The sequence below is a fragment of the Mytilus galloprovincialis genome, chromosome 5 (genome assembly GCF_965363235.1).
Source record: "Mytilus galloprovincialis chromosome 5, xbMytGall1.hap1.1, whole genome shotgun sequence".
Taxonomy (NCBI): Eukaryota; Metazoa; Mollusca; class Bivalvia; order Mytilida; family Mytilidae; genus Mytilus; species Mytilus galloprovincialis.
This window is the reverse complement of record NC_134842.1, coordinates 74572163-74598949: the sequence shown is the minus strand read 5'-3', so window position 1 is coordinate 74598949 and position 26787 is coordinate 74572163. Positions and strand designations below refer to the sequence as shown.

General features: G+C 32.0%; 2 protein-coding genes and 1 long non-coding RNA gene across 4 annotated transcripts in view; all 3 read left to right on the top strand.

Annotated features, from left to right (window-relative positions):
- The first annotated feature begins 405 nt into the window (after positions 1–405).
- Positions 406–9705, top strand: LOC143074142 (VWFA and cache domain-containing protein 1-like). The gene is made up of 10 exons (XM_076249689.1): positions 406–578; positions 1197–1259; positions 3377–3541; positions 4139–4347; positions 5955–6120; positions 6739–6973; positions 7986–8111; positions 8716–8780; positions 9269–9413; positions 9692–9705. Exons 1-10 carry the CDS (start codon positions 444–446, stop codon positions 9703–9705), a joined length of 1323 nt encoding a protein of 440 aa, XP_076105804.1. The 5' UTR covers positions 406–443.
- A 6034-nt stretch (positions 9706–15739) lies between these two features.
- Positions 15740–19330, top strand: LOC143074721 (uncharacterized). The gene is made up of 3 exons (XR_012978033.1): positions 15740–15876; positions 17830–18038; positions 18962–19330. It is a non-coding gene; the product is annotated as an uncharacterized LOC143074721 (long non-coding RNA).
- Positions 19331–19895: 565 nt separating this feature from the next.
- Positions 19896–26787, top strand: part of LOC143076400 (uncharacterized) — a 263485-nt gene continuing 256593 nt past the window's right edge. The window contains exon 1 of one of the 2 annotated variants that reach the window (XM_076252146.1): positions 19896–20156. The gene's annotated coding sequence lies outside the window, so the exon portion shown is untranslated. The remainder of the gene's footprint in view (positions 20157–26787) is intronic. The other variant, XM_076252147.1, reaches the window with a different exon arrangement.

Here is a 26787-nt window from a genome sequence, read left to right as displayed (position 1 = left end):
CAAAATCTGGCGCACGCTGGAGTCTGACGCATCAGGAAAAACCATGGTCTCCACTGTGGCCTGAAGTTTTATTCCATCACCGCACTTCTGCTACATATATATTTACGTCTCTGGAGAACTGGTAACTCGCTTGCTGCTTTGAGGTATCAGGGAAGCGTGTTGAGCTGAAAAGTCAACACGACCCGGACCTGGCACAAAATGTCACAAATATAACAAAAACAGTGATATTACATAATCTTTTACAAAATGTCCACAATATCTAAAAATCAACTTTTGTCTATTTTTCCACAGTGACATTACCAAAAATTATACTGGTTTCGAAACAGATATATGAAAATTACAAATAGAAAAAATCATCTTTACAAACGTTAAGAAAGTCACATGTCATTCTCTTTTGCAGGCAACAGTTTTAGTTTTTAGTTGCATTAATTTAACAGAGGAAAATGCTTCTTGTATTGACGTTTCTGATTGGATTATATACATGTACCACTGTAACTGCAGTTGACAGTATAGATGGCGCTTTACTAGCAGCTGAACTAAGAAAGGTCAAGGAGGGAATTGGTGTAAACTATATACAGGTAATGAAAGGACATGGGTTTCCTCTGTGAAACCATTAAAAGATTTTGAATTTAAATGTATATCAAGTATTTTTTTTTATAAAATGAATTCAAATAGAAAAGATTAATTTATAAAGATTGTTATGTATATATGATATTACAAATCAGTGGAATATTATAAACATAAAATTTACTGAAAAACTGTTTAACAATCGTGTATCTATTATGACCAAGATAGGCCAATGAAGTACAATTGTTTTCAAAATAGACATGGGAGACTGCAATTTCGTAGTTGTCGTTAGTGTAATTGCGGTCTTTCAGATTTGTCGGTTGGTTTTCCGTTTCGTTTGTTTTTTTCGTTTTCCTGTTTTTGGTATTGATGGCTTATACATTGTACTAGGTATAGAAATTTCTCATTGTTGAAGGTTGTACGGTGATCTACATTTACTTACATATTCATTATGTTCTTAACTGACAAGCATACACCTTACATATGTTTTACTAACATAATATTATATGTATATCATGATTGACTTCGTATGTTGATGAGATTATGGTTTCTAATGAGCAAAAACAAAACGTTATACAATACAAATGGTATAAAACAATCATTATCTAAGTAATTTCATTTTATTTCAGGATAAATTTAACAATTTTCCTTATGAAACAAAATCAGACACAGGAAACCAGTTGTTAGAACGGGTAAGAAGACTGGAAGTTTAAATGATGTAATCAAAAGCAGTGTTTAAGAATTGAATGCTTCTTTTGTAACTTCATTGGGGTGTACAAGTGTTGACCGAAGTACACTTTGAATGAAGCGCAGGCAAAAATATTCACGAATATAATGCCTACCCATGTTAAAACTACAATAAAGTATAGCTTGCATCAATTATTTCTTAAGTGAAGTTGATTAGGGAATAACGCGAGATTGCAGTATTGTAGTCAATCATAACGTATTTATAATACTAAAATTACGAGGTCCAATTTGTCAGCCGTCATCACGTAAAAACGACGAATCAAAGAATTCAGCTTTATATATAACTAATATAGTACAAAGGTGTAGATTAAAAATTACACCACTCCAGGACCTTTTGTTTTCCACGTAATTAATATTGCCAATAATTAAGAAGTTCCGGGTCGAGTCCGATACCGATACCAATAGTATATTCACCTGTTACCTATTACCTTATCTGTACGTTCCGCATCTAACAGGTGCACCACAAAACGGTGTATTTATGATTATGCTATATACACGGATCATAATCACAGGGTTGACACTACTAAATGCAATCATTGTCAAATTGTTACCTATTGTAGTATTTTAATCAGTAAGACTTTCTAAGATAATAATACGAATACTAAAAATCTGAACCAAAAATAAGGTGTATATAGGAACCGTTTTCAATTTGTTAGCGGGCATGACATAAAACAGTGAATCAAAGAATTCAACTTTATTTATGACTAACATAGAACAATGTTGTTGATTAAAAAATACTCCATTCCAGGACCTTTTGTTATCCAAATAATTAATATTACCAATAATTGATAAGTTCCAGTTCGACGGGTTCAAACAGAAAGATTTGAAAGCAGAGAAAACTGTGTATCTTATAATCGGCATGACTTTATCAGATAAAAAATAATACTAAAATAAGGCTTGCGCATAGTTATATACTTTAATTCAGTCACGGACCCGCGATATCACGGGTGTGTTCTAGTTGTAATGAAACATACATCTAATGTAATTATAAACCGTTACAAGAGTTACTGAAATGATGAAATATCGATAAGATGTACCAAAAAGTTACCTAAATAATTGCAATTGCAAAACAAAAAACACGGTACATATTAGACAAGTGTTGAAACAAAGAGTTTTTAAATGTCGCAGGAAGTAAGTCGACTATGTATGTTCGAAAGCGTATAAGACAAGGATTGAAAGCGGTCTCCAAATTTTGATATTTTCTCAAAAGTTAGCGTTTTCTGGGGAAAAAAATGTTCCAAAGACAAGTGTAGGAGGTACAAAACACTACATTGATACGTCATATCACAAATATTTCCGACTTTGTATGGTTTCAGAGGAGTTACAACTTTTAAAACGTTCAAGTTCAAAGTCTGTAAAACCATTAGGTCAACATTTGGTTTCAGCTGCTCAGGACTTTAACTTATAACCGCACCACAGTTTTTTAATACCGCCTGGATTATCTTTGTACTATTTTTTTTAAATACTACATTTTATTAGTAACGTGACAATGTTGGTATTTTTTTTTGAAAGTAACACAAATTGGTACAATAATATCAATATACCTGAACCTACAATGATGTAATATAGGGGCGAAAGAGGGATACTCAAACTCATCAATCGAAAATGATCTGAAAACGCCATGGCTAAAAAAGGAAAAAAAATCAAACAGACAAACAGACAACTAATTGTACACAACATAGAAAAAAGGCTGGGCAACTCGAACCACACCAAAAACTGGGGGTAATAGGAGCTTTGTTTTATATGCCGCTATTTATCTATACTAAGAAAGACTGGTAGGGGTACTATCACATCACTATACATATCTCATGTCATACTTTTAACGTTTAATTCTTATGTTTATATTGCACTTTTTAAGTTCCAACTTGGAAATGAGATGAGATATGTTGTTTACTTGATACTGAGGAATGAAAAATGTTCAAATTGACATTCACATGAACTTACTTCGTATAAATCGTAGCGGTATTGTCAATGCATCGGCGACACTGATTCAAGTAATCAATCAACTAATCAATCTAATTTAATAATGACATCTGTAATGTAACACTATTTTTTATCACAGATTCAGTCTAGTCTCGATGTATCGTTAACACAATTGAACAAAGTGTTGACCGATGTAAAAGATAAAATAGTGAGCGTTAATACGGATACTGATAGTTCGAGTCTTCCAAGATGTTGTGATATACCAGACGACCATCTTACCTACATACCAAAGTTCCAAACAAAGGTAAACAAAAAACTAACACAGACTTCTGCTCAAACCCTTTAAAAAAAACTCGTTTTCTCTTCCTGTACTCACACAGCACGAAAAAGTTAAATAATTTGATACTTTTACTGAGATAAGTTTTTTTTTGGCCCAAAATCTAACAAAAATCATTTAAAAAATAAAGTCCATTTTATTCTAAAAACATTTTAACTTAAAAAGAGAAAAATCACAAATATACTGAATTCAAAACGGTCCCTAATAAAATGGAAAAATAAAAAAGCTTAAACACATCAAACAAATGGATAACAATTGTCATATTCCTGACTTGGTACAGGGGTTTGCTTTTTTGAGATACAATCATTTAAAATATCAAAGTTTTTGGCAGACAAATCGCTGTATACATGGCTTTATACTGCAATTAGACTGAAAAAAAATAAAGGTGATTTTTAAAATTTAAAGAATTGATTTGGAATACTCTACAAGTTACCACTGAGAATGTCAGAAGCAAGCATCCATAATTATATGTTAGGCATTCGTAGCAACTCGGCCGATTCCGTACCTCTATCTAAAAGATGGAGAGAAGCGGAATCAACCGATGTTTGCCGATTTATATTAAAGGTAGACGTCCGTTCAGCGTGTGTAACAACTTCGCCTATTGTAATGGACAACTTAAAATATCCGACAGATCAAATCAGTGCAACCATGAAAAACAATTACGACTTAAACAAGAACGTTTTATGGCAGCATTACAGTACAACAGAAGGAGTATCTGTTATTTATCCTGCAACTAATTGGGAAAATTGTCAAAACTTTGATCCTAGATACACGTAAGTTTGAATAGAATTGTTATATCTGTAATTAAGTATTTTAACATACAAATTAGAACATTACAGTATGCTCTCAATATAATTAATTCAAGTCAACATTAGTTTAGCAATAAAATTAAGAAAGGAAATGGGGAATGTGTGAAAGCGACAACAACCCGACCATAGCGCAGACAACAGCTGGAGCCTTTATTTTGTTATTATGAAGAGACAAATCAAGCTAGCAAACAAAAAAACAAGGAATCATTAGAACTCCTATTCAAAATAGAGCAAAGAAGTGTGATATCATGAACAATTTCTCACACAATACAATCAGGTATTAGTATAGAATAATACGGAGTTGAGAGATTTAATCTAAATGCAAATATCTAGAAGAGATAAAATGACATGGATGATGGCAAAAATATATTGGGTGTTGTAACATAAATTGGATTTTTTTCCTTTGATGTTTTTATGAAATAATTTGCTTAAAAAGTGTGGTGAGGGAAAACCATGGTATATTATATGCAAATTTATGTTGTACCATACTTTGCTAATTAAATATGCAACTCAACTAAAATCCAAAGGAAAAAAGGCGGAGCTTCAGCCATGGTATAACATATTCATTTTCATGTTATTCCATGGCTGAAGCTCCACCTTTTTTTTAATGTATCCGCCTCTAAAATATTTAGAAAACCGTAAAACGAACTAAAAGATCAAGATCTTCCTTTGTTTTCATTTTATAAGAAAAAGCAATAAATTATGTGTACCACATTTTAAGAAACCTTTTTCAAACTATAGGATTGTTACGAATTCCCTTAATTTTGGAAACAATTACTAAATGTTTCTTCTTTCAGTTTTGAAAAAATTAAATGTAAAACTATCATTTCCTTTGCGAAAATTCAATTAAATTTCGATATAAAAAGGGGGGTACCTATAGAAAAAGGAATAAATATCAACTACAAATATCTGTGAAAAAAATATGATTTTTTTTTTGCAATCAATTAGGGGGACGTACACTATCTACGCCCCTGGATCCGCCACTGTTTAAATACATTGTGTTATCATTAAAATTGTGTTTTAATAAATAATCTAATAAAATAACGGAAGAAAAACATTTTTGTATGATACATTGAAAACAAACAAAGAAAAACAATTCTTACCGTCATTAGAATAATCATTTAATCCTTGTCGCTGGAATCCGACATTTTTTGTTTACCTCAGTCGGATGACATTATGAAATTACCTGCTCATACAATCATACACGGGGCGCAAAACTAAAAAAAAATGGGAAAATCTGACATTTTCTTACTTTCTGCAAATTCAGGGGTTCTATTACATGAAATACACAGACGATCATACACGAAGCGCAAAAGTGACTTGCGCGAGCTTCCATTTCATTGGATAAAACTGTAACGTGATCAATTTCTAATATAAGTTGAAGGTTTTGAAGCTGTCAATCATTTTATTTATATTACAAATTTTATATACCATGTGTCTTACTCATTAACATATTTAAACAAACTCATCCTTCGGATTCGTTTGTTTAAATATGTTAACTCGTAAAAACCATGGTATATATAGTACTTATACATGTGTAAGAATTTTTATTTACAATTCTGTCATGACAGGTCTTCATATGCCTCAGCAGCTTCCCCTACAAATAAGGATGTTGTCCTTGTAATTGACACCAGTTCCTCCATGAAACAACCATCTGGTATAACAGCCAAAACAAAAATGGTCATTGTTAAAGAGGCAGCAAATAACGTCATTCAAACGCTTAAACCGAACGACAGAGTAAGTATGCATATGTACATGTCTGTAAAACAAGAGTTACAGTACTAGTCAGTTAATTCGTCGTTTCAGAATCTTATGCATTCTGGATAATATTTTCAAAATGTGTATACCAAAACGTTGTGATTGGTTAAAATAGGTACTACATAGTACAAATTCAACCAATGATGTGAAGTAATTTTCATTTTGGAGTACGAACGATGAAAATAACCATATTCCTTTAGATTATAAAGAGGCGAATATCATTAGATGCTTTGGGAAACCAGAACTAATAACCATATTGCAGCACCTGCTTGTACTCAGTCATTGTTGTCAATCTAATGATATTTGTTCATATATTTGTCTATTTTTTGGGTCACGGGATTAAATGCTCTGCCCTGAATATATTCATGCTATTACGTAATAATAATGAGATGAAGAAATCGATAAAAGTGCTATTTCGTTTTAATTTGGGTTTATATGACTTTTGTGTTTGTGTTTTATTTTCGTGTCATCATCGATCTCGTACACAACATTCATTCTTTTCCAAGAGAGCAACACTCAGTCATTCTTTGAATTGTTTTCAACGGTTTAAGTACTTTGACATGTGAACATTTTTTTTACTACTTACATGTTTTACAGGTTGGACTTGTTTCATATGACAAGGAGGCAAAAACACCATCGATGCCGTCAACCAGTCATTCATGTTATGAAAACGATTTAGCATTTGCAACGAAGGAAAATACAGATGAATTGAAGCAGCATATCTTTACATTAAACACTGGTACCACAGGAGACTCAAACTATGAAAAGGCTCTGTTAGCGGCTTTCAATTACTTCCATTCCTCAAACGACACTTTGGACAACGATAACAGAGGTATATTATGTATTGTCATATGATAACATAAGCAACACGACGGGTGCCACATGTGGAGCAGAATCTGCTTACCCTTCCGGAGAACCTGATATCACCCCTAGTTTTTTGTGGGGTTCGTGTTATTAATTCTTTAGTTTTCTATGTTGTGTCATGTGTACTATTGTGTGTCTGTTTGTCTTTTTCATTTTTAGCCATGGAGTTGTCAGTTTATTTTCGATTTATGAGTTGGACTGTGCTTTTGGTATCTTTCGTCCCTCTTTTATACAAAAGTACGTCTAATGAAAAAGGGGCGAAAGATACCAGCGGAACATTCAAACTCATACATGTAGATCGAAAACAAACTATCAACGTCGTAGATAAAAGGGAAAAAAAGACAGACAAATAAAAGTATTAAGTCACAACATAGAAAATCAAAGAATAATTAACACGAAACCTCCTGTTTTTGAACAGAGTCGGATATATTTCGGGTAAATCTCTTCATTACTTTAAGTGTAAAAAAATACATGTAATTTAGGCTTTTAATTTATTTTTTCAATAGCAAAATCCATTCAAATGTTAGAATAAATAAGACATTTCATGATTTTATATGTGGCGCCATCTGGACCATTATAATTTTGGTTGAAAAGTAAAGAACTAGGTATCTCACCAAATTATGTCAGAAATCAGGCGTTTACAAATTCATACACATTTGTGATGTCTGAAATACATCACTAATGCAGTAATTGGTCATGAACATTTCATAACTTCAATAATTGGACATTTAAAGATCTGTTTTGACAATTTTCTCAACTTCATCGCAGTAAAAAAAAAAGACATTTAGGGCCAACATTATGAGTGAGTTTACCACCGAAATACAGATTCCTGTTGATGGACAAGCACACAGAGAATGTGGCATGTAAAATATACTAATCGCAATTTTAAGCCAAAGCTACAAAATAAAAAAAATTACACAATGTAATTATCTGATGATTAAATAGATATACATTTTAGGACATTTATGATTTCATTTCAGTGAAAGTGATTTTATTCATAACTGATGGAAAATCAACATTAGGAAGAGATCCTGTTCTAGTAATAAGTGAAGAGAATGCCAAATTACAGAACAAAATATCAATCTTCACATACCTGATAGGACAAGGTTATTTTTTTTATATAATTATTCCCTCTTCCACAATTATGTCTCATAATTTGTACTTAAGAAGTATGTTCACAGTTAAGATATACATGATGACCATCATGTATGTGGAAAAAATTATGAACTGGTTTATTATAGCAAGTGCAGTAAAAAGCTGCTAAGTCATATGATGCAATCAACTTGTGTGTAGTCTTGTGTTTAATTTTTACAATCGTGCTTTGTCTATATGTCATTTTGAAGGTTGACTGCCGTACTCTCATTTTTGACATTTTAGAATATGATGTCTTTTTGTTTTGCTCAAACATTGTTGTCAATATAAAAAAAAATGACAACAAGAAATTATATACCACAGTCATACAAATAAGAGGTTTGGCTAGCTATAAGGCCGGGTTTAATTCAACATTTTGTACATGAAGAAAAGCATGTACCTAGTTTAAAACATACCAGTTGTTTTCTAGTCGTTTGATGTGTTTTGGATTTTGATTTTGCCTATAGATAAAAGCTTTTCTTTGAATTTTCTGTGAAATTCTTTATAAGTTCTTTCCGAAATATTTTAACTGAAAATATGTAGTAATGATATATCAATTTCTTATTTTAAATCCAAAAGATCAGGATGCACAAATACAATTAACAAAAATGGCCAATCAAGATCTTTCAATTGGACCTAAGTCCGTGAGTATCCCATTATTTTTTGTATATACTGAGATCATCAGTCAATGAAGGCGTCGATAAAAAATTCGTTTCAGTAAAATTAGAATTTCACAATTGGTATTCTTAAAATATTTACAATTTCTTATCTCAAATCCGAGAAAAGTCGGATACGTTTTAATCAAATTAAGTGATTGTCTATTATTCAATTACATACTGATGTTACTTATAATAAGTTGATTTTCAAATATTGAATTAAATGTTTATCTTAGTGTTAGAATAAAAATGCAGTTTGAAAAAAGGTTTTGCTTTTTTTTTTTTAAATGTTTTAATTCCGATACATAATCTTGTTGCTGTCCCACGTCGGGCATCTAATTTGCCAATTTAATTATTTTTATATTAATGCGTTTTTATTGATTTTGATAACTTGGTCTATAAATCAGAAACCGGACACAATTAAGTGATACAGTTTCCTTATTGATATTTTAAAATGATGTAAACAATTCTTTCAGGTTGGTCATTTCGAAGATTTTAACCAGAATAACCAGAAACTTCTTTCCACCAAATTGGCCACATTTTATATGTATCTGCCTACAAGTAGCCAGTCAGATCAATCAACATTCACTGTTCCTTATGTCGATCAGTTCTCAAAAGTTGGTAAGACTTGGTGCAATATTTTGTCAGTATTTGTCACCTTTATTTTAATGTTTCCGTGACATAAATTGACATTATGTCAAGGATATCTGTTGAATTTTACTTTTTCGAAGAAAAAAAATTCTCGAAATCGCATCAATTGCAGTAAAAAATTGAAAAAAAGTTATTTCTACCACTCAGTCGACATATCTACTGTTGAACTGTTAGAACCAAAATCTACTACCATATCAGTACCCAGTACTTTTGTATAAGCTTGATCATATGGGAACTATTCATTAAAGGTTTACCAATATAAGAAAATATCTTCATCTTAAAAAGCTCAGATTCATTTTGTATTAATGATTGATGGTCTTTTAATGTCTTTAATGTTTACATTGGTTGTTTGTTTCTCGGACATTATTACAGATACATTAATTGATAATTTACGGGCCAGTTGATTAAAATTGAACCGATATCTTAAATAGTCATTCTAGAGTCATGAACTTAAAAAGAATTTTGTTACACGACTGGTCATTTATTATTTTACAAATCCATAAGAAATATTCACATATTGTTTAGTTCTTTCAAAACATTTAAAACATTCAAAATCTACATTTTTACGTGTGAGCAAATATATGCGTTCATTGCACATATGTTTATTCATTATGACCACTGCTAACGTGTTATCTTACATTCATTATGAATTCTGCTAATAAAATTAACGGTACCAATTTTCTTGCACCAGATGCGCATTTCGACAATACATGTCTCTTCAGTGATGCTCGTGGCCAAAATATTTAAAATCCAAAGCTTATATATAAGATGAAGAGCTATAATCCAAAAGGTCCAAAAACTGCAAACTTGTTATCGTACATTCATTATAAATACTGCTAACTTGTTATCGTACATTCATTCTGTTGTATACAGTTTCATGTAAATGATACTCAATTTCTTCTTCTTTCTTGTCCATTCGTTTTAAATGTGTTTTGTCATTTGATATTGCCATTTGATTATGAACTTTCCGATTGGATATTCCTCTGAGTTCAGTATTTTTGTGATTTTACTTTTTCCTCCTTTGAGTATGTCTGAAATTGAACCATAAGGAAAGAATGACTTGGATTTTTTCAGCATTAGATTTTACTTAAAAATAGAACATTACTGGAAAAAATCGCACGGTTGCATACATGTACATGTACATAAGAAATAAGTATTGCCTCACCACTGTTTATGTACATTACATATTTTGTAGGTTTGATAACATCATTATGCCGTCCTGTTAACGTCATTAGTTTTCATGGAGTCATGTGTACAGATATGAAGATAAGTGAACTTTTAACTGAAGTTGAGTACTTTTCGGAAGATGAATATTCATATGCTTTTATAATAGATGGACTTGGGAGAGTTTTGATGCATCCATTGTTGCCAAATGCAGCCTTTGTAAAATCAACCGAAGACCCCGTGTTAGTTGATATTGGTGTATTGGAAAGAGAAGTAGACGCTCAATCTGTTATTGAGTCAATGAAAAGGTGATTTCGTATATAAACAAGTAATGCACGTTATGTCGCAGGGTAATTGTTACAGTTTCTGGCTGTCATCTTGACCATTTATTAAGAGAGTAATTTAATCAATTCAAAAACGATGAAGCGGATTTTCTCCTAAGGTTAAACATTTTGATAACCTAGAACGATTTTATTTATTCTGCCCCACCAAAGAACATTGTTTTTTGGTCTGTGCGTCCGTTTGTTCGTCTCTTAGTCCCGCTTTAGGTTAACATTATTGGTCAAAGCAGTTTTGATGAAGTTGACTTCCAATCAATTTGAAACTTTGTAAACTTGTTCCTTATGATATATAAAGGCAACTAAGAGTTTTTTTTAACTACTTTGATGGACCACAAATGATAGTGTGAGTGGGGCATCCATGTACTATGGACAAATTCTTGTCTTAATAATTACTGTTTAAAAAATCATATCATTTTTATTTTAAAATGCATAGAAAATGGTCGGGTTAACGTTTTTAGTCAAAGTAGTTGTTGATGAAGTTGAAGTTCAATCAACTAAAAACTAAGTACACATGTTTTAGACTTTAACGAGAGAAATTTATGTATTACTGAAAAATTATTACACCAGGGTTTTCGATATCACAAACTAGTCAAAACATTTACTAAATTTTATCATCGGTATAAGGACATCATTCGTAAATATAGCTCAACATGCAGACTTCTTATACGTTCAGGTATTTCACATCCAATGTTTTATGGAAATATTCTTTATAAAGCACAAAGGTGTCAGTATTCACCTCAAAAACTAACAAAACCTTTGAATAGACTTATTAAGAAGGGATATAGTTACGATACTGTTGTCAGGTCATTAAAGATTGCATATTTTGGCGTTAATATTGATTCACTTATAGGGTCTTTGCATCGGAACTAAACACATTTATTCAAAAACCAGTTGTTGGCATGACACGGGTTATGTTCTTCTCATATATGTTATGATGGTATGATACTAAACCCCTAACGGGAAGGATTGTGCCTGGTGTTCATATGATGAAATCATAATCTTTCAGTCAGTTTAATTGAAGTCTGGAGCTGGCATGTCAGTTAACTGCTAGTAGTCTGTTGTTATTTATGTATTATTGTCATTTTGTTTATTTTCTTTGGTTACATCTTGTGACATCAGACTCAGACTTCTCTTGAACTGAATTTTAATGTGTGTATTGTTATGCGTTTATTTTTCTACATTGGCTAGAGGTATAGGGGGAGGGTTGAAATCTCACAAACATGTTTAACCCCGCCGCATTTTTGCGCCTGTCCCAAGTCAGAAGCCTCTGGCCTTTGTTAGTCTTGTATTATTTTAATTTTAGTTTCTTGTGTACAATTTGGAAATTAGTATGGCGTTCATTATCACTGAACTAGTATATATTTGTTTAGGGGCCAGTTGAAGGACGCCTCCGGGTGCGGGAATTTCTCGCTACATTGAAGACCTGTTGGTGACCTTCTGCTGTTGTTTTTTTCTATGGTAGGGTTGTTGTCTCTTTGGCACATTCCCCATTTCTATTCTCAATTTTATTCCTATGATATGATCTTTCGATTTATGTCGAATGAGATTTGATCCTAATTTCATAGTTCGTTGGACATAGAAAAATTAAACGGTTCTTCTATTTTCTTGGTTATCAAATGTTCGCTTTTAGTTGTTCTTGAATAACTTATTACGTATTGCATTTACATAGTGTTGTTTTCTTTTTTTTTTTTTTAGTGGTGGTATGGGAAAGAAAACATTAACGAAGTTTTTTACGAAACCAAGTGGTAAACTTGTGAATGATGGTAGCAGAGATGATAGTCTTACAGCATATTTCTATTGGGGTTCAGTAAGTATTTACTAATCATTCTTAACGTTTCTATACATTTTATTACTTCAAAAGTCATTCATGAAAATCATATAAAGTTGGATCTTCGCTGTTTAATTCTGTATATGTTATAATTATAGGAAATTAAAACTTTATATCTGATCGCTTATCGAACAGCATTATAAGAGATTTGGGACGAATGCAGATACAATAACTATCCACCAGATTCTAATTTAAGCAACTGTATAAGGCCTGAAAAATGAGTAAAATCAACAATGTGATCAGCATTAAAGGCCCGGCATGCTAAAGTATGGAACAATTCAAACGATAAACATGATAAACGAAAAACACATATGACAGACATCACAAACAAAAAAACTCTGAACTAATGGTTTTTTGCTGTAGACAATCAAAAGAGGGACGAAAGATACCAAAGGGACAGTCAAACTCATAAATCTAAAACAAACTGACAACGCCATGGCTAAAAATAAAAAAAGACAAACAGAAAAACAATAGTACACATGACACAATATAGAAAACTAAAGAATAAACAACACGAACCCCACCAAAAACTAGGGGTGATCTCAGGTGCTCCGGAAGGGTAAGCAGATCCTGCTTCTCAAACGTATAGAATTTACTAGTTAAACAAAGTTTTAAGCGCCCATCTCTCCCCCAAACCTTGGACAATGTTGTAACAACGTTCGATCAACCTGTTAAAATCATTTGACAGTAGCAGCTTAACACATCAGAATGCCTTAGAGAATACTTAAATGTTTATAAACTTTTCGTTAACACTCATTGGAAGCGCTTAAATCAAAGTTATTGAAAATGGAAGCAAAATAAAAGCAACGTTAATGAACGTAAAAATACAGGTTTACCAAAACTAGAAAATCGTTGCATGAATAGCTGATCTACACTACAGTATGAATAATTTGATAAAAATGAACTGACTATTGAGATGTACGTATGACGTCGACTGACTGATTGTTAGAACGTTCATGTAAAAGTTGTCTTAACCAGACAAAGAAAACAAAAATGTGATACTGACATAGAAATTTAATAACAGGAAACAATTACTGTAAAAGCAGAAATTTTCGTGGAGGATTTAATTTCGTTTATTTCGTGGAAAGAATATATCCACGAAATTAAAACCCCCACGAAAATTTAACTTCCATATAAAACCACTTCCAGTTTAAGGAAACCACGAAATTAAATCCCCATGAAATCTTACAGAGAGACAAAACCACGAAATTTTAACCCCACGAAAATGAATGTTTCTACAGTATAAAAGAACTCCTATTAAATGAGGTATAAACACTACACATAATGCTGTGTTTTCATTCAAACGTCTTATTTGGTTTGAACTAGTTGATTCAATACGATGAATAGTGTGATATTTTATAAAAGATTAAACATTTACTTATTTCTTTTCATTTTATATTTTAAACCTAGGATACAAGTGAGATGTTTAGCTAGCTTTAAACAAATTTAAGACCACTATTTTCCACATAATAATATGACTGTCCCATGTTCGGAATACAATAGTTGTTTTCCGTTCGTTTAATGTGTTTGAGCTTTTGATTTAGCTATTTGAATTTTTTCTAATATATATTCTTGTTTTCATTCATCCATGTCATATGCAATACTACTTTCTTGTCTTATCTTTAGATACCTCAGAGTAATCTTTCCTTGTGTGTTGTGCTTGTGGACGAGTCTTATTCAGAAATAGACGAAAGTCAATTCCAGCTCAGCGATGTAGATTTACAAAATGTATTTATGTACCACAATAGGAGCCTTTTGAAGGACTCCTTTTCTGATTGCAAATTTTATTCAAGACGAGTAACATCAGGTATGTAAAGTGTTTTTTTTTATTTGTACAAAAATCAATCAGTTCTCGTTTCAATTGTTTTAAATTACTTTTCTCATTTCGGGTCGTTGCATAGTTTGCTTTACATAAATTAATATGATATGCACATTGTTAAAGGTCGTTCGGTGACCTATAATTGCTTACTTCTTGTCGTTTGATTTCTGATGACAAATTGTCGTATTCTTTATCATACCACATCTTCTCAATTTTTGTCAAAACAAAATATGTAACATATGCGTACACTAATGTTCAACTGATATTTTTAGAAAAGTTTACTTTACACAACGTAGCTATTTAAATAACTACAACACTCGTTACATTTCTATAAACTTGAGAATGGAAATCGGGAATGTGTCAAAGAGACAACAACCCGATCAGCAAGAAACTCCCTATGTCAATATAATGAATATGTTCTACTTTTTTTTTTAGATCGAAGTAGTGTAAACAAAGTTCCCAGTTTCCTTTTAAAAACAAATCATATAACAAAAGCGAACACTAGCATTAAGGTGAAATGTTCAGAAAAATTTACTTTTCACAAGGTAGCTATTTAACTAACTACAAAACTCGTTACATTTCTATATACGTCAAAATAAAGATATCTTCTACGTTTTAGATCGAAGTAGTGTGAAATTTTCCCAGTCTGCATTTCAAAACCCTTTTCAGTACTTAGACCGCGATGAGACAGCTGAAGATGTCACAAATTATGGCAATTATCTTACAAGGCAAAAATTAACAAATCCTGGATTTAAGGTGAGATAATCATGATAGTAGTTCTACATAATAATTATTGAAAAACTGATCAAATATGGACTACCCAAAGAACAGTGGTATTAACAGGCATATTTGATCATAGATTTTTCATATTTAAGGTTGAATTAGAGCGTTTATAATTACCAAGTCAGTCAAAATATTTTACACTACCAATTGAATCGAATGAAGTAGATACTCCAGTGTTTAAAAAATGTAAAAAAGATCTTACATCAAACTACCCCTGTTGGTTTAAAGATAATTATTTTGAAAATTGAAAAAGAAAAGATTAAGAATATAGATTGAAAATTACAACTTTTCATAACAATAATTTTATGAGGTTTAATCCACCATTTTCTGCTTAAGAAAAATTTGAATTCCTCGTTTACGGATTTGAATGAATTCCTTATTAACATCAAACACAATATACAACAAGCAGACACACCCGACAACGCCCATACGGATCTCCAGGAGTGTTGTTCCTTATCGGACGATATATTAACATACGCACCTGAATTTCAGACAGAGGTAAAACTATGTTCTTATATTTTGTCATACTGGGTGCGAGAGTTAGTCGATACATTGAAGACCCATTGGTGGCCTTCGGCTGTTGTCTGCTCTATGGTCGGGTGGTTGTAGCTTTAACACATTCCCCATTTCATTTCTCAATTTTATGTCCTTGATGATACTTAAAATTTTGAGAAAAAGAACCATTTCTACAGAGGTATGTTAGCATCTTAATCAAATCGTTAACCAAAAACAAGTTGAGATAGAATGGAAAATGGAAACAGGGACTATTTACTGGATTTCTAATGACATAAGCAACACGACGGTTGCAACATGTGGAGCAGGATCTGCTTACCTTTCCGGAGTACCTAAGATCACCCAAGTTTTTGGTTGGGTTCGTGTTTCATAGTTTTTAGTTTTCTATGTTGTGTCTTCTGTACTATTGTTTGTTTGTTTGTCTTTTTTATTTTGAGCCATGGCGTTGCCAGTTTATTTGTCCCTCTAGTATCTTTCGTCCCTCTTTTAAAGAGACACCAAACCCGACCAAGGAGCAGAAAACAGCACAAGACCATCTATGGGTTTTTTATACAACTAGATAATCCCGCACCCGGAGGTGGACTTCTGCTGGCCCTTCACAAAAATATGTACCTTTTCAGTGAAAATGGACGTAACACTCAACGCTAAAAACATATAAATGAACTAAAATTTAAAATAAAGACTAAAAAGGCCAGGGGCTTCTGACTTGGGACACATGCAAACTTGTTTTGTGAGATCTCAACCCTTCTCCTTCACCTATAGTCACTTTTGAATAAACAAACATACAAACAGTAAAATTCAAATTCAAAGTCCGATGTTAAAATAGGTGGCAGAAAAAAAAGCACAATGACAATGATACATACATTACCAATGAACTACTAGCAGTTACTGACATACCAGCTCCATACCTCAATTAAACTGATTGACAAATTGATAGATTATGAGAACATAACCCGTATTATGCCAAATACTGCTTATTTCCGATGCAAAGACCATATCAGTGAATCAATAATAATGCAAAAATATGTCATGAATGACCTGACAACAGTATAGTAACTATATCCCTTCTGAATAAGAATGTTTAAAGGTGATCTTAGCTTTTGAGGTGAATGACGACATTTTTCAGCTTTGTATAGAATATTACAATAAAAGATTAAATGTAAAATACCTGAACGTTAAAGATCTCTGCATGTAGATTTATATTAACGAATGATGTCCTTTTACCGATGATAAAATTTAGTAAATGTTTTGACTAGTCAGTGATATTGAAAACTCTGGTGTTAAATTTTTTGTCAGTAATATAGAGATTTCTTTCGTTAAAATCAAATATGTTGTTACACACACGAGAGAATAGAACAAGTTGAGATTTGTAAACAACATCAGATGGTGACAAGGGAATGTCACCATCTAAAAATTGATTATTAACAATAGAAAAATGATCTCTTTTATCGTAAATTTAAAGATATAGATATTCAGACCAAGGAAAGGGCAGTGTTCACTTTTTGTATAACCTTTATTTAGAGTCAGATCAGTTGGATAAATCTCTTCAGTGTACAAACTGTCGTCAGCCAAAATATCATCCAAATATCTGCACGTGTTTCGATGGGTAATTCCTGATTTGAGCATACATTGTAACTGAGGTCCGCAAAAAGTGGTGCACAGTAAGTCCCATGGGAATGCAGATAATTAGTATCTTATTATCTGGTTACTGTCTATCTTTCTTTCTACTGGTATTGAAAGTTTTTTTTCCATATGAACTGGAATTAAGATAAATTGTTCAGTTACATTTTGTATACAAATTATTTTAATTGAGAAATTGCTGACACGGACATTTGCATACGAATGTATTGTAAATGTATTCACGTCATTGAAATAAATGTAATATTTTCCAATAGACGTTACGTAATCACAAATAAATCCATCTTCTTTTCTTTTCAGGTAGATCTAATTACAGCATGCTATACCAAATCCCGAATCACCAATAGAAATTTGAGGCATCCAACATATGTTATCACAGAAACAATGAAAACAAACTATCGAAACAACACAAACGTGTTGTGGCAGCACTATAGTACTACGGAGGGAATTTCCGTTATATATCCCGCAAACAAATTTAAGAAATGTATTAATTTTGACCCACGCTTCACGTAAGTATTTAAGTTTTACTGTGTGTTGTGCATATCTTATTTCGTAGATGATATGATTAAATATAAAAAAAAGAACATGTGGTATGGTTGCCAATACGACAACTGTCCACACGAGACCAAAATGACACATACATTATCAACTAAAGGTCAACGTACGTCCTTCAACAATGAGCAAATCCCATACCGCATAGTCATTTATAAAAGGCCCCGATATGACAATTTAAAACAGTTCAAACGAGAAAACTAACGGCCCTATTTATATAATAAAAATGAATAACATATTTTCATTAACCTATTATATATCTAATTTGCAAAATGTATAATGACGTCTATAAGACCACATGCACAAACAAACAAACAGCAAAAAGCCGTCATAGTTACTAGTAGCTTTTACGATCCTAGTTTATTTCATTTTAGGTAGTTGTCTTAATGGCAGTTAATTATATACCCCCCCTCTCGGATCAAATTTCCCCATACATTGACTGGGGTATATAAATAAGAACATCCATTATGTATGAGTGCCTGAAAGCTACCCCCTTTTTGATGGGGTTATTATTGCCAAGTGTTTAGTTTACTATATTGTGTTTTGTGACTGTTGTTTGTAGGTTGGTCTTTTTCTTTTTTAGCATTGGCGTTATCCGTTTATAGTAGTTATCAAAGGTACCAGGATTAGGATTTCATACGCCAGACGAGCGTTTCGTCTACATAAGACTCATCAGTGACGTTCAGATCAAAATAGTTATAAAGCCAAACAAGTACAAAGTTAAAGAGCATTGAGGAAACGATTTTCAGTTTGCGTAAAACATCGAACAAAAGAATGTAAGTTTCAAGCTGGTTTGGTGTGTGTAATAATTATCTCACTGCAACAATATACACTTCAATGACATAAATTACTTTAGGTCAATATGGTCTTGATCTCTTAGGTCATCTTATGCGGCTGCTGCGTACCCGGAAGATAAAGATGTTGTCATAGTGCTGGATACGAGTTCTTCCATGGTACAACCATCTGAAGTTTATGCTAAACCTAAAATTGTGATCACTAAAGAGGCTGTCAGTAATGTTATACAGACATTGAAGGAAAACGATAGGGTAACATTGTAATTGATGTATTTCATCTTAATTCATGCCGAGTACATTTGATGAGTTGTTATACATGTTTAGCATGATACATATGATACGACATTCAGTTTACAATATTTTGTCTGTTTGTTAGGTTTCCATTCTCATTGATATATATGTATAAACATATATTAGCATCCTGTAATTATACTGAAGAGAAGAATAAATGCAAATTCCTGTATACTTAAGAATACTTCGTGTATTGTATCAGATATCCTTTTTTAATTCCTACGTGAAGCCCGAAACGGAAGCTGATTTTCATCGGCTATAGTCAGAGAAGGAGATACGGCGTCTGTGCAATGCTAGGCGGTGTTGTGGTAGAAGTTAGAAATAAAATGTATAAGTTCAAGCCCCGCTTGGAGAGGAAGTAAAGAATCAGATCTACTCTTACATCATTAGTTGATTTTCTAGGCACTTCATACATATTCTATAATGCCTGATAGTTTTTAATTATAAGAAATCCAATGGACACGGTATTATTTGCAGATGTCACTTAACATAGGCAGACATATACATATATTAAGTAAATACAAATAGCTATATATATATATATATTTGTAGTAAAAGGAACACAAAACACTAAAGACAATTAAGTACAGGCAAACCCATATATCCATATATTTTGCAGAAACAATTGCATTCATTACAAAATTAATTTATAATTTCATTCTTTTGTTAGTCTTGAAATAAAATTAAATAACAAAAATATCGACATTCGAAGTAAATTATAAACATGAAGTCCCTAAACAAATGACAAAATCAAAAGACATAACATGAATGGAGAACAACTGATCACTTAGTTGAAGGACGTTCAATTTCAAGTGCTACGCAACAATAATTTTCTGCAACGTAATAAACTTAATATTTAAAGTTTGTATTTCAATTGTTCACATCACTTTAAATAAAGAACCGAGCGAACATAATACTGTCAAGACGTGATAATTATAAATTATTCCGTAAACAATGTCAACAGACTGAAGGAGTGGAGCAATTGTTTACGTGAGTAACATTTGATGTTTATATATATCCTAGATCGTACATGCTATATATTTATGACTTACGTAACTATATTTTAAAAACAACATCTGCTAGATTTGTTTTCTTTACTCAGATATAAAATCAAGAAAAATTTGTAAACATAACAAAAGGAAAAATAAAATATTTATCGTTATTGAGATTGTTTGCCTAATATAGAAAACACAACTATTGAAATCTGTTACACCTGTTCCGCGTCAATTGTCTCTACCGAACCTTTGCACGAATATAAATATTGCACTGAAATAAAGTAATCTAGGAAATTCGACCTTACATTTCTTAATATTAAATACAATGTTTAATGAATATAAAGATTGGTGTCAAACTTAATAAGTGTAACATATTGTTTATTAACAGTGCGTTAGTAAAGAGAACACACTGTGGGACATTGTTATTGTTTGAAATTAAGTTCACGTAGTGACTGTCCGTAAACAGTCAGTACATTATTACACTACGGTTTTGCTTTATCGAAAAGGATACAGTGTCAAGAATATATATTTTACGAAAGAATTGTGTTGCACAAGAATGTATTTTGTCGTACCATTGTCAGACATTCAAACAAGAATGTATTTTTGCCGTGCTATTGTCAGACATTCAAACATAATCTATCCAATTTCAAATTAACATAAAATGCAACGTTAATACACAATATTGTCGTAAAAAGTGTAAATATGTGAAATCATAAGGTACGTGATAACCCATCAAAGTTGTATCTATTCACAGTAGATGGTAGGACTTTTAGGTGACATTTATATGAAAAATAGTAGAAACGTATCTTTATTTTCCAAATTGTGTACAAGTTAATATCATTATACCATGTAAGAGGTACTCTTCTAGATGCTTTACTATGTAATGCGGGGGTTCACACACTGCCGATTATTGATCCCGTTTGAGATCAGACAGCTCTAAGACACGAAAGGTAAAAAACTTCGGATCCACAATGATCGGGAATGTACTAGTATTGTTTTAACGCGCAGGTATACGTTCATAACAGATTCCTACCAATCGGATAAATGGGTCAAGCATCCCTGACGGTTATTTGCATCCCGTAACATTCTTGATTATGTCGTGACAGATTCTGCTGTATCGGATCACAATTTTAACAATGTTCTGTATTTTCTGGACGATGTCCTGTAGAACGGGCATCATCTGGCGGAATTTGTCATTGCTGTTATTTTCCGTTTGAGTCCAGATTGCATCTCGAATGTTAACCGTACTGAAGAAACCGTTCCTAAACAGTCCAGTTATCAATACGAAATTCGACAATAAAACCTTCGCCCAAAAATTACAGAGCACGAAAGGACTGAGTCCAGACAAAGGCGTTTGCAATTCGGTTCAACTGACTGTACATGTGATAGCATTATTTTCCGAAAGTACCTGATCATCCCAAATGAGGCGACAGTGTTCTAACGGATATCTATCATTAGCGTCGGTTCACTGTCTAGTCATTGTCTGATGTCTGTCGGATCGCATTCGGCAGAATCGGTACGTTGTCGGGATAAATTCGGTCGTTTTTAATCCTTGGAAAGATGAAAATCGGATAAGATTTGGATTGAGAACGGGATTATTGGGACAAGTTCGGATGGAAACGGCTTAATTTGGTCACTTCCTGAACAATATCTGATTGTTGTCGTGATTTTTAACCAGTTTTTATCCGGAATGATCCTAATAAATACGTCAGTAAAAATCGTGAATGTGAAACTCCAACTTTAGAGGTACATGTTCACATGCTTTACCATGTACATACTAAAATAATATAACTTGTGTTCTTTCATTATACAAGTTAAAAAATGCACACCATGTTTGTACAAGTTATAACATTTACAAAATTGCAACTCTTACACGACGAATATGCTATATACCATAATATACGTAAATTATTACGGATGTTAGTCTACAGTACAAATGTATGTATAAAAAAAAAGACATAGTATTGTAAAGACGATTTGGGAATATTTTTTACATAAAAGTTGAAAGATATAATAGATATGAAAAAAAACTACATATGTGTTGTTGTAAAATTAAGTTTCAAATCGACCGAATAGTTATCAAAGGTACCAGGATGATAATTGAATACACCAAACGTGCGTTCCGTCTACATAATACTCAACAGTGACGTTCAGATTAAAATAGTTATATAGTCAAACAAGTACAAAGTTGACGAGCATCGAGGACCCAAACTGTAATTAAAGATACACAAACTGCAATGTTACTTTAATTTTAACAAGATAGGTGCGTTCAATGTGGTATGCAACATTTTATTGGCGTTGCATATAAACCATAGAAATCGACCTTATGTAAGAGCAATAACACATTTAATTGATGTATGACTTTCATTTGGGTTTACGTCCGACACAGTTGAGTGTGTGTAATCTTTCTCAGATATAAATCATTTGGGCAAAGTGTAATATTAAATAATGTTACTTACGGTTTTTTTTTTCTTTCCACCAGAATTTTACTTATATCAAGTTTAAAAATTAAAGGAAAGAAAACAAATCACGTTCGGTTTCCATGGACATTCAAAAAGTTAAATGTCGCGTCCCCTTAACCTAACACACATGTTTCTCAATATAATGTTTATACCTATGCATAACGTTTGTTTTTTTTCAGTGGTATTTTGTTTTTAGGCAAAACGAAGTTCGTTGAACACTTATATTAGTACTATTCCAATAACAATGAAATCTACCAAAACATAGCTTTTATTGAAGAATAAACAGGATAAACAATAGATGTTCTTTAAATAATATATTCGTGTGCGGTATATTGCGTGTTGTCGGTAAAGAAATAGTGTACCTATTTATGTCAAGGACGTATACCCTACCCTCTTTTCTTTCAAATTTAAAAACATCTACATGAGATTTCATGAAATGTGAACCGGACTGCTTGGTAAGGTGACCTATACAATACTTTAAATCAAACATTTATTTTCACATTACATGATATACGATTGCAAACATAACGCATCATAATAATCTCGTAATGAGGCATTGTCTGCCAAAATCATCTCGCGTGTTATAGAAACATACAAAACCTTCTTCAAGTTTGAAAAAATTATAAAGAAGCATAAAACAGATGACTTTGTTATTATATATCAACATTCCGTGTGAATAGACGTCATTTTAGTAACCAACGAGATCATCCACGAGGAATTTCGTATATCATATATGACTCATAATATTTTTACTCTGATGGATTTATCAGGATCAATATGATTTATTTGCAATTGATGACGTTTTCATAGATATCAGACACTAATAATAAAATTGCCAATACTTAATAATTTTCATTTGTACAAATGCGATTGTAGGTGCTGGTGGTTGTGAGTAAAGGGGAATGAGGTCTTTATTTCTGTTTTATATATCCCGTACATTTTTTGATTCTCTTTTCGTAATTTGCTGCTTATTGTTTTCTTTTTAATGCTGTTCATCGTCTATGTATTGTGTCTTCTACATTTTTCTTTTTTTGTTTCTCTTTTGTTCTAATTTTGCTTACCTTTTGTCCCTTTATCTGTAAAACTGTATCATACCTTTATACAAAATAACCAGTTTATACCCTTATATAGGGTCATTTAAACAAGGACATTATACAAATCTTACTATATCATACCTTCAAACATCGTAACCCATTCAGACTTTTATATATGGTCATTAAAACAAGGACATTATACATATATACTGTATCATGTTATTAAAAACATATTTTGTTGTTGGATAATGACCCAAAAAAAGTTTGTTCCGATGGAAAAAAAACGTTGACAAGAAATCAAAAACCGTAACAGGAGTGTTTTTTTTTTAAAGAAACATTAAATAATTTTGCCACTGAACATCTTTTATAACCCATTAGTAAAGACCGAATATTTATACATCAACAAAAAAGACGTCATAAATCACGTATGATTAGGCTGTAGTTAGTGAACAAAAAATGTCGATCTAGATAATCAGGTTCATCACCCATTACATTGTGTAGAATGGGGTGGGGTTAAGTGCCCCTATGGCCACTGTAAATATGTAACTTGAAAAAGAAACACTTTTATTTGCTCGAGAAATATATGACTTACACCACTTTAAAGTATTTTCTGCGATAATGTATACCTTGCTGGCATGTATTAAGAATTTTGAAAGTTTCTAAATGTTCCGGAAATTGAGACGTAGAAGCAATAAAGTTGAACGATAAATAAAAAAAAGCGTGTTTTTTTTGTTCAAGAAACACAATATCTAGTATATGGATTTTTCTATTTAAATTATAGAAATGAAAAAGGAACGCAATTTGCGATCCAAAAATATCTACATTCAAACATAAATTTTTCCAATTCAGATTTGACGTTAAAATGAAACATTGATAACAAAGTAATGGGGAAAATGATAGCTAGGTGTAACATTAAAGCAAATAATCAAAAGGATCAAAAGGATCGAATTTATTCGTGGTCGTAAGTATGACGTTAACATTCTATTGACATACTGTAATGCGTAGCTTGCTATAATCGACTTGATTACTGCAGTAACAGCGCCACTGTAAATCATGCAACAATACTTTTAAATCGGTAATGTTTTATCTAATTACCAGTAAAACATTTGTATTGTGACCATATGGATATGTATTTGATTCTTGTACGAATTTAAATATAAATATATCAATATCTACATGAATAATTTTCATATTTGATTGTATAAAAAAAAAATGCATCTTAAAATGAATATCCCAAGCTTAACTGCCGAAACACAGAAATAGTGTCGGGTCCTGTCATAAATATGGGAAGCGCTGTTGCATGGCCGTTTTATTATAACAAAAAGAGCAATCTACTTTAACTACTGAAGTCCCCAAACATTTTATGGTATAAGAATGAGTCTTAGTTTTGTTAAAGGGAAACTTCCAAATTCGAAAAATGCATGACTTTTACCTAATTGAAAGGTATTTCTTCGAAAATGTATTTTTTTTTAGAATTGATCATGTAAATATACTAACCTTTAATGGTAGATAAACGATTTTCCGTTGTTAAGGGCGATTCTTCCGTATTCGATATGCATATGACTATCACATAATTGAAAGTTATTTCTGCGACAATATTTTGTTTTATAATTGAAATGTTAATGATATTTTCGGAAATGAAGGCTAACAGAGAAAACTGTTTAACGATACATTTTATTCGAAAAGGATACAATACCAATCATATATATTTAAAAACGTATTGTGTTAAACAAAAATAAAATATGCCGTACCATGGTCAAATGTTCAAACATAAATCGTTACAATTTTAAATTGACATAAAAGGAAACGATGATTAACAATTTTGTCGTAAAATGTTTGCACATCATAAAATCATACGTAACTTGATATTAGACGATAAAATTTATGTCTATTCACAGTAGAGGATAGGACTTCAAATTTCTTTCGAAATATTGAAATATAATGTGTGTCATAGTTAAGCTTTTAAATGCATTAACAGAGCAACTACATTATACCATGTTAGATGTACATTAGTTCATGCTATGTGACTTATGATTTTGCATTATACAAGTTATAACATGCACAACATGTTTACCAATTACAACATGCACAACATTTTTTGTACAAGTCATAAAATTTTCAAAATGGCGACTTGTGCATACATATATGCTATATACATTGTACAATGATATACGCAAATTATTAAGAACATAAATTTAAGATACGTTAGACTCTGACGTATATTTGTCTTATTACCATTTATTAAAACAGTTTGTTATACATAGTCATATTATGACAATTAGGGAATACTTTCTACATAGAAATGGAAAGGTAAAAACATAAAAAAGCTAAAAATGTTTTGTTGTACAAAAACGACTTAAATTGATCAATTCTATTCATTATACAGGTAATTAGATATCTACACTCTTTAAAGTAATTTTAGTATCCTTTATTTCCATTTTTACGGAATAGATGTGTATTGTGATAAGCAACATTTTAGCTGAGTTATATTGAACCCGTAGACATCGACCTTATGAAAGGGCAATCATAAAATTTAATCTACATGATGAATTGATTTCATTTGCATAACGTCGGTTTCTGTCGACACAGTTGATTTAATGTGATATTTCAGAGGAACAAAATCCTTAAAAGCATAGTGTAATATTGAAGAATGGTACTAATGTTTCGTTTCTTCCCGCCAGAAATTAACATATATTAAGTAAAATGAATTAAGGAAAGTACTTGGATAACAAATCACTTTAGGTCTCCTTGAATATGTCAATAGTTACATGACCCGTCCCTTATACCGTTCCAAACATTATCTCAATATAATATTTATACCTATATATGAAGTTTGTAGCTACAGTGGTCTTTTAGGTTTTTTTACAAAACGAAGTCCAGTTTCCGAATTCATCTTAAGCCACTTTTGCCTGAGGGAGTTGAAACCTTACTTTCTTGATCATTTCTAAATTTATCAACGGACAATTTTAGTAAAGTTTGTTAAATAATGTCAGTACCGAAATACTGACTACTGAGCTGATGATACCCTCGGGGGCTTATAATCCACCAGCAGAAGTATCGACCCAGTGATGTAAAAAATTGAAAACAGCACGTTTAATAATTCCATGTGTCCGAAGCGCTTCTATGGATT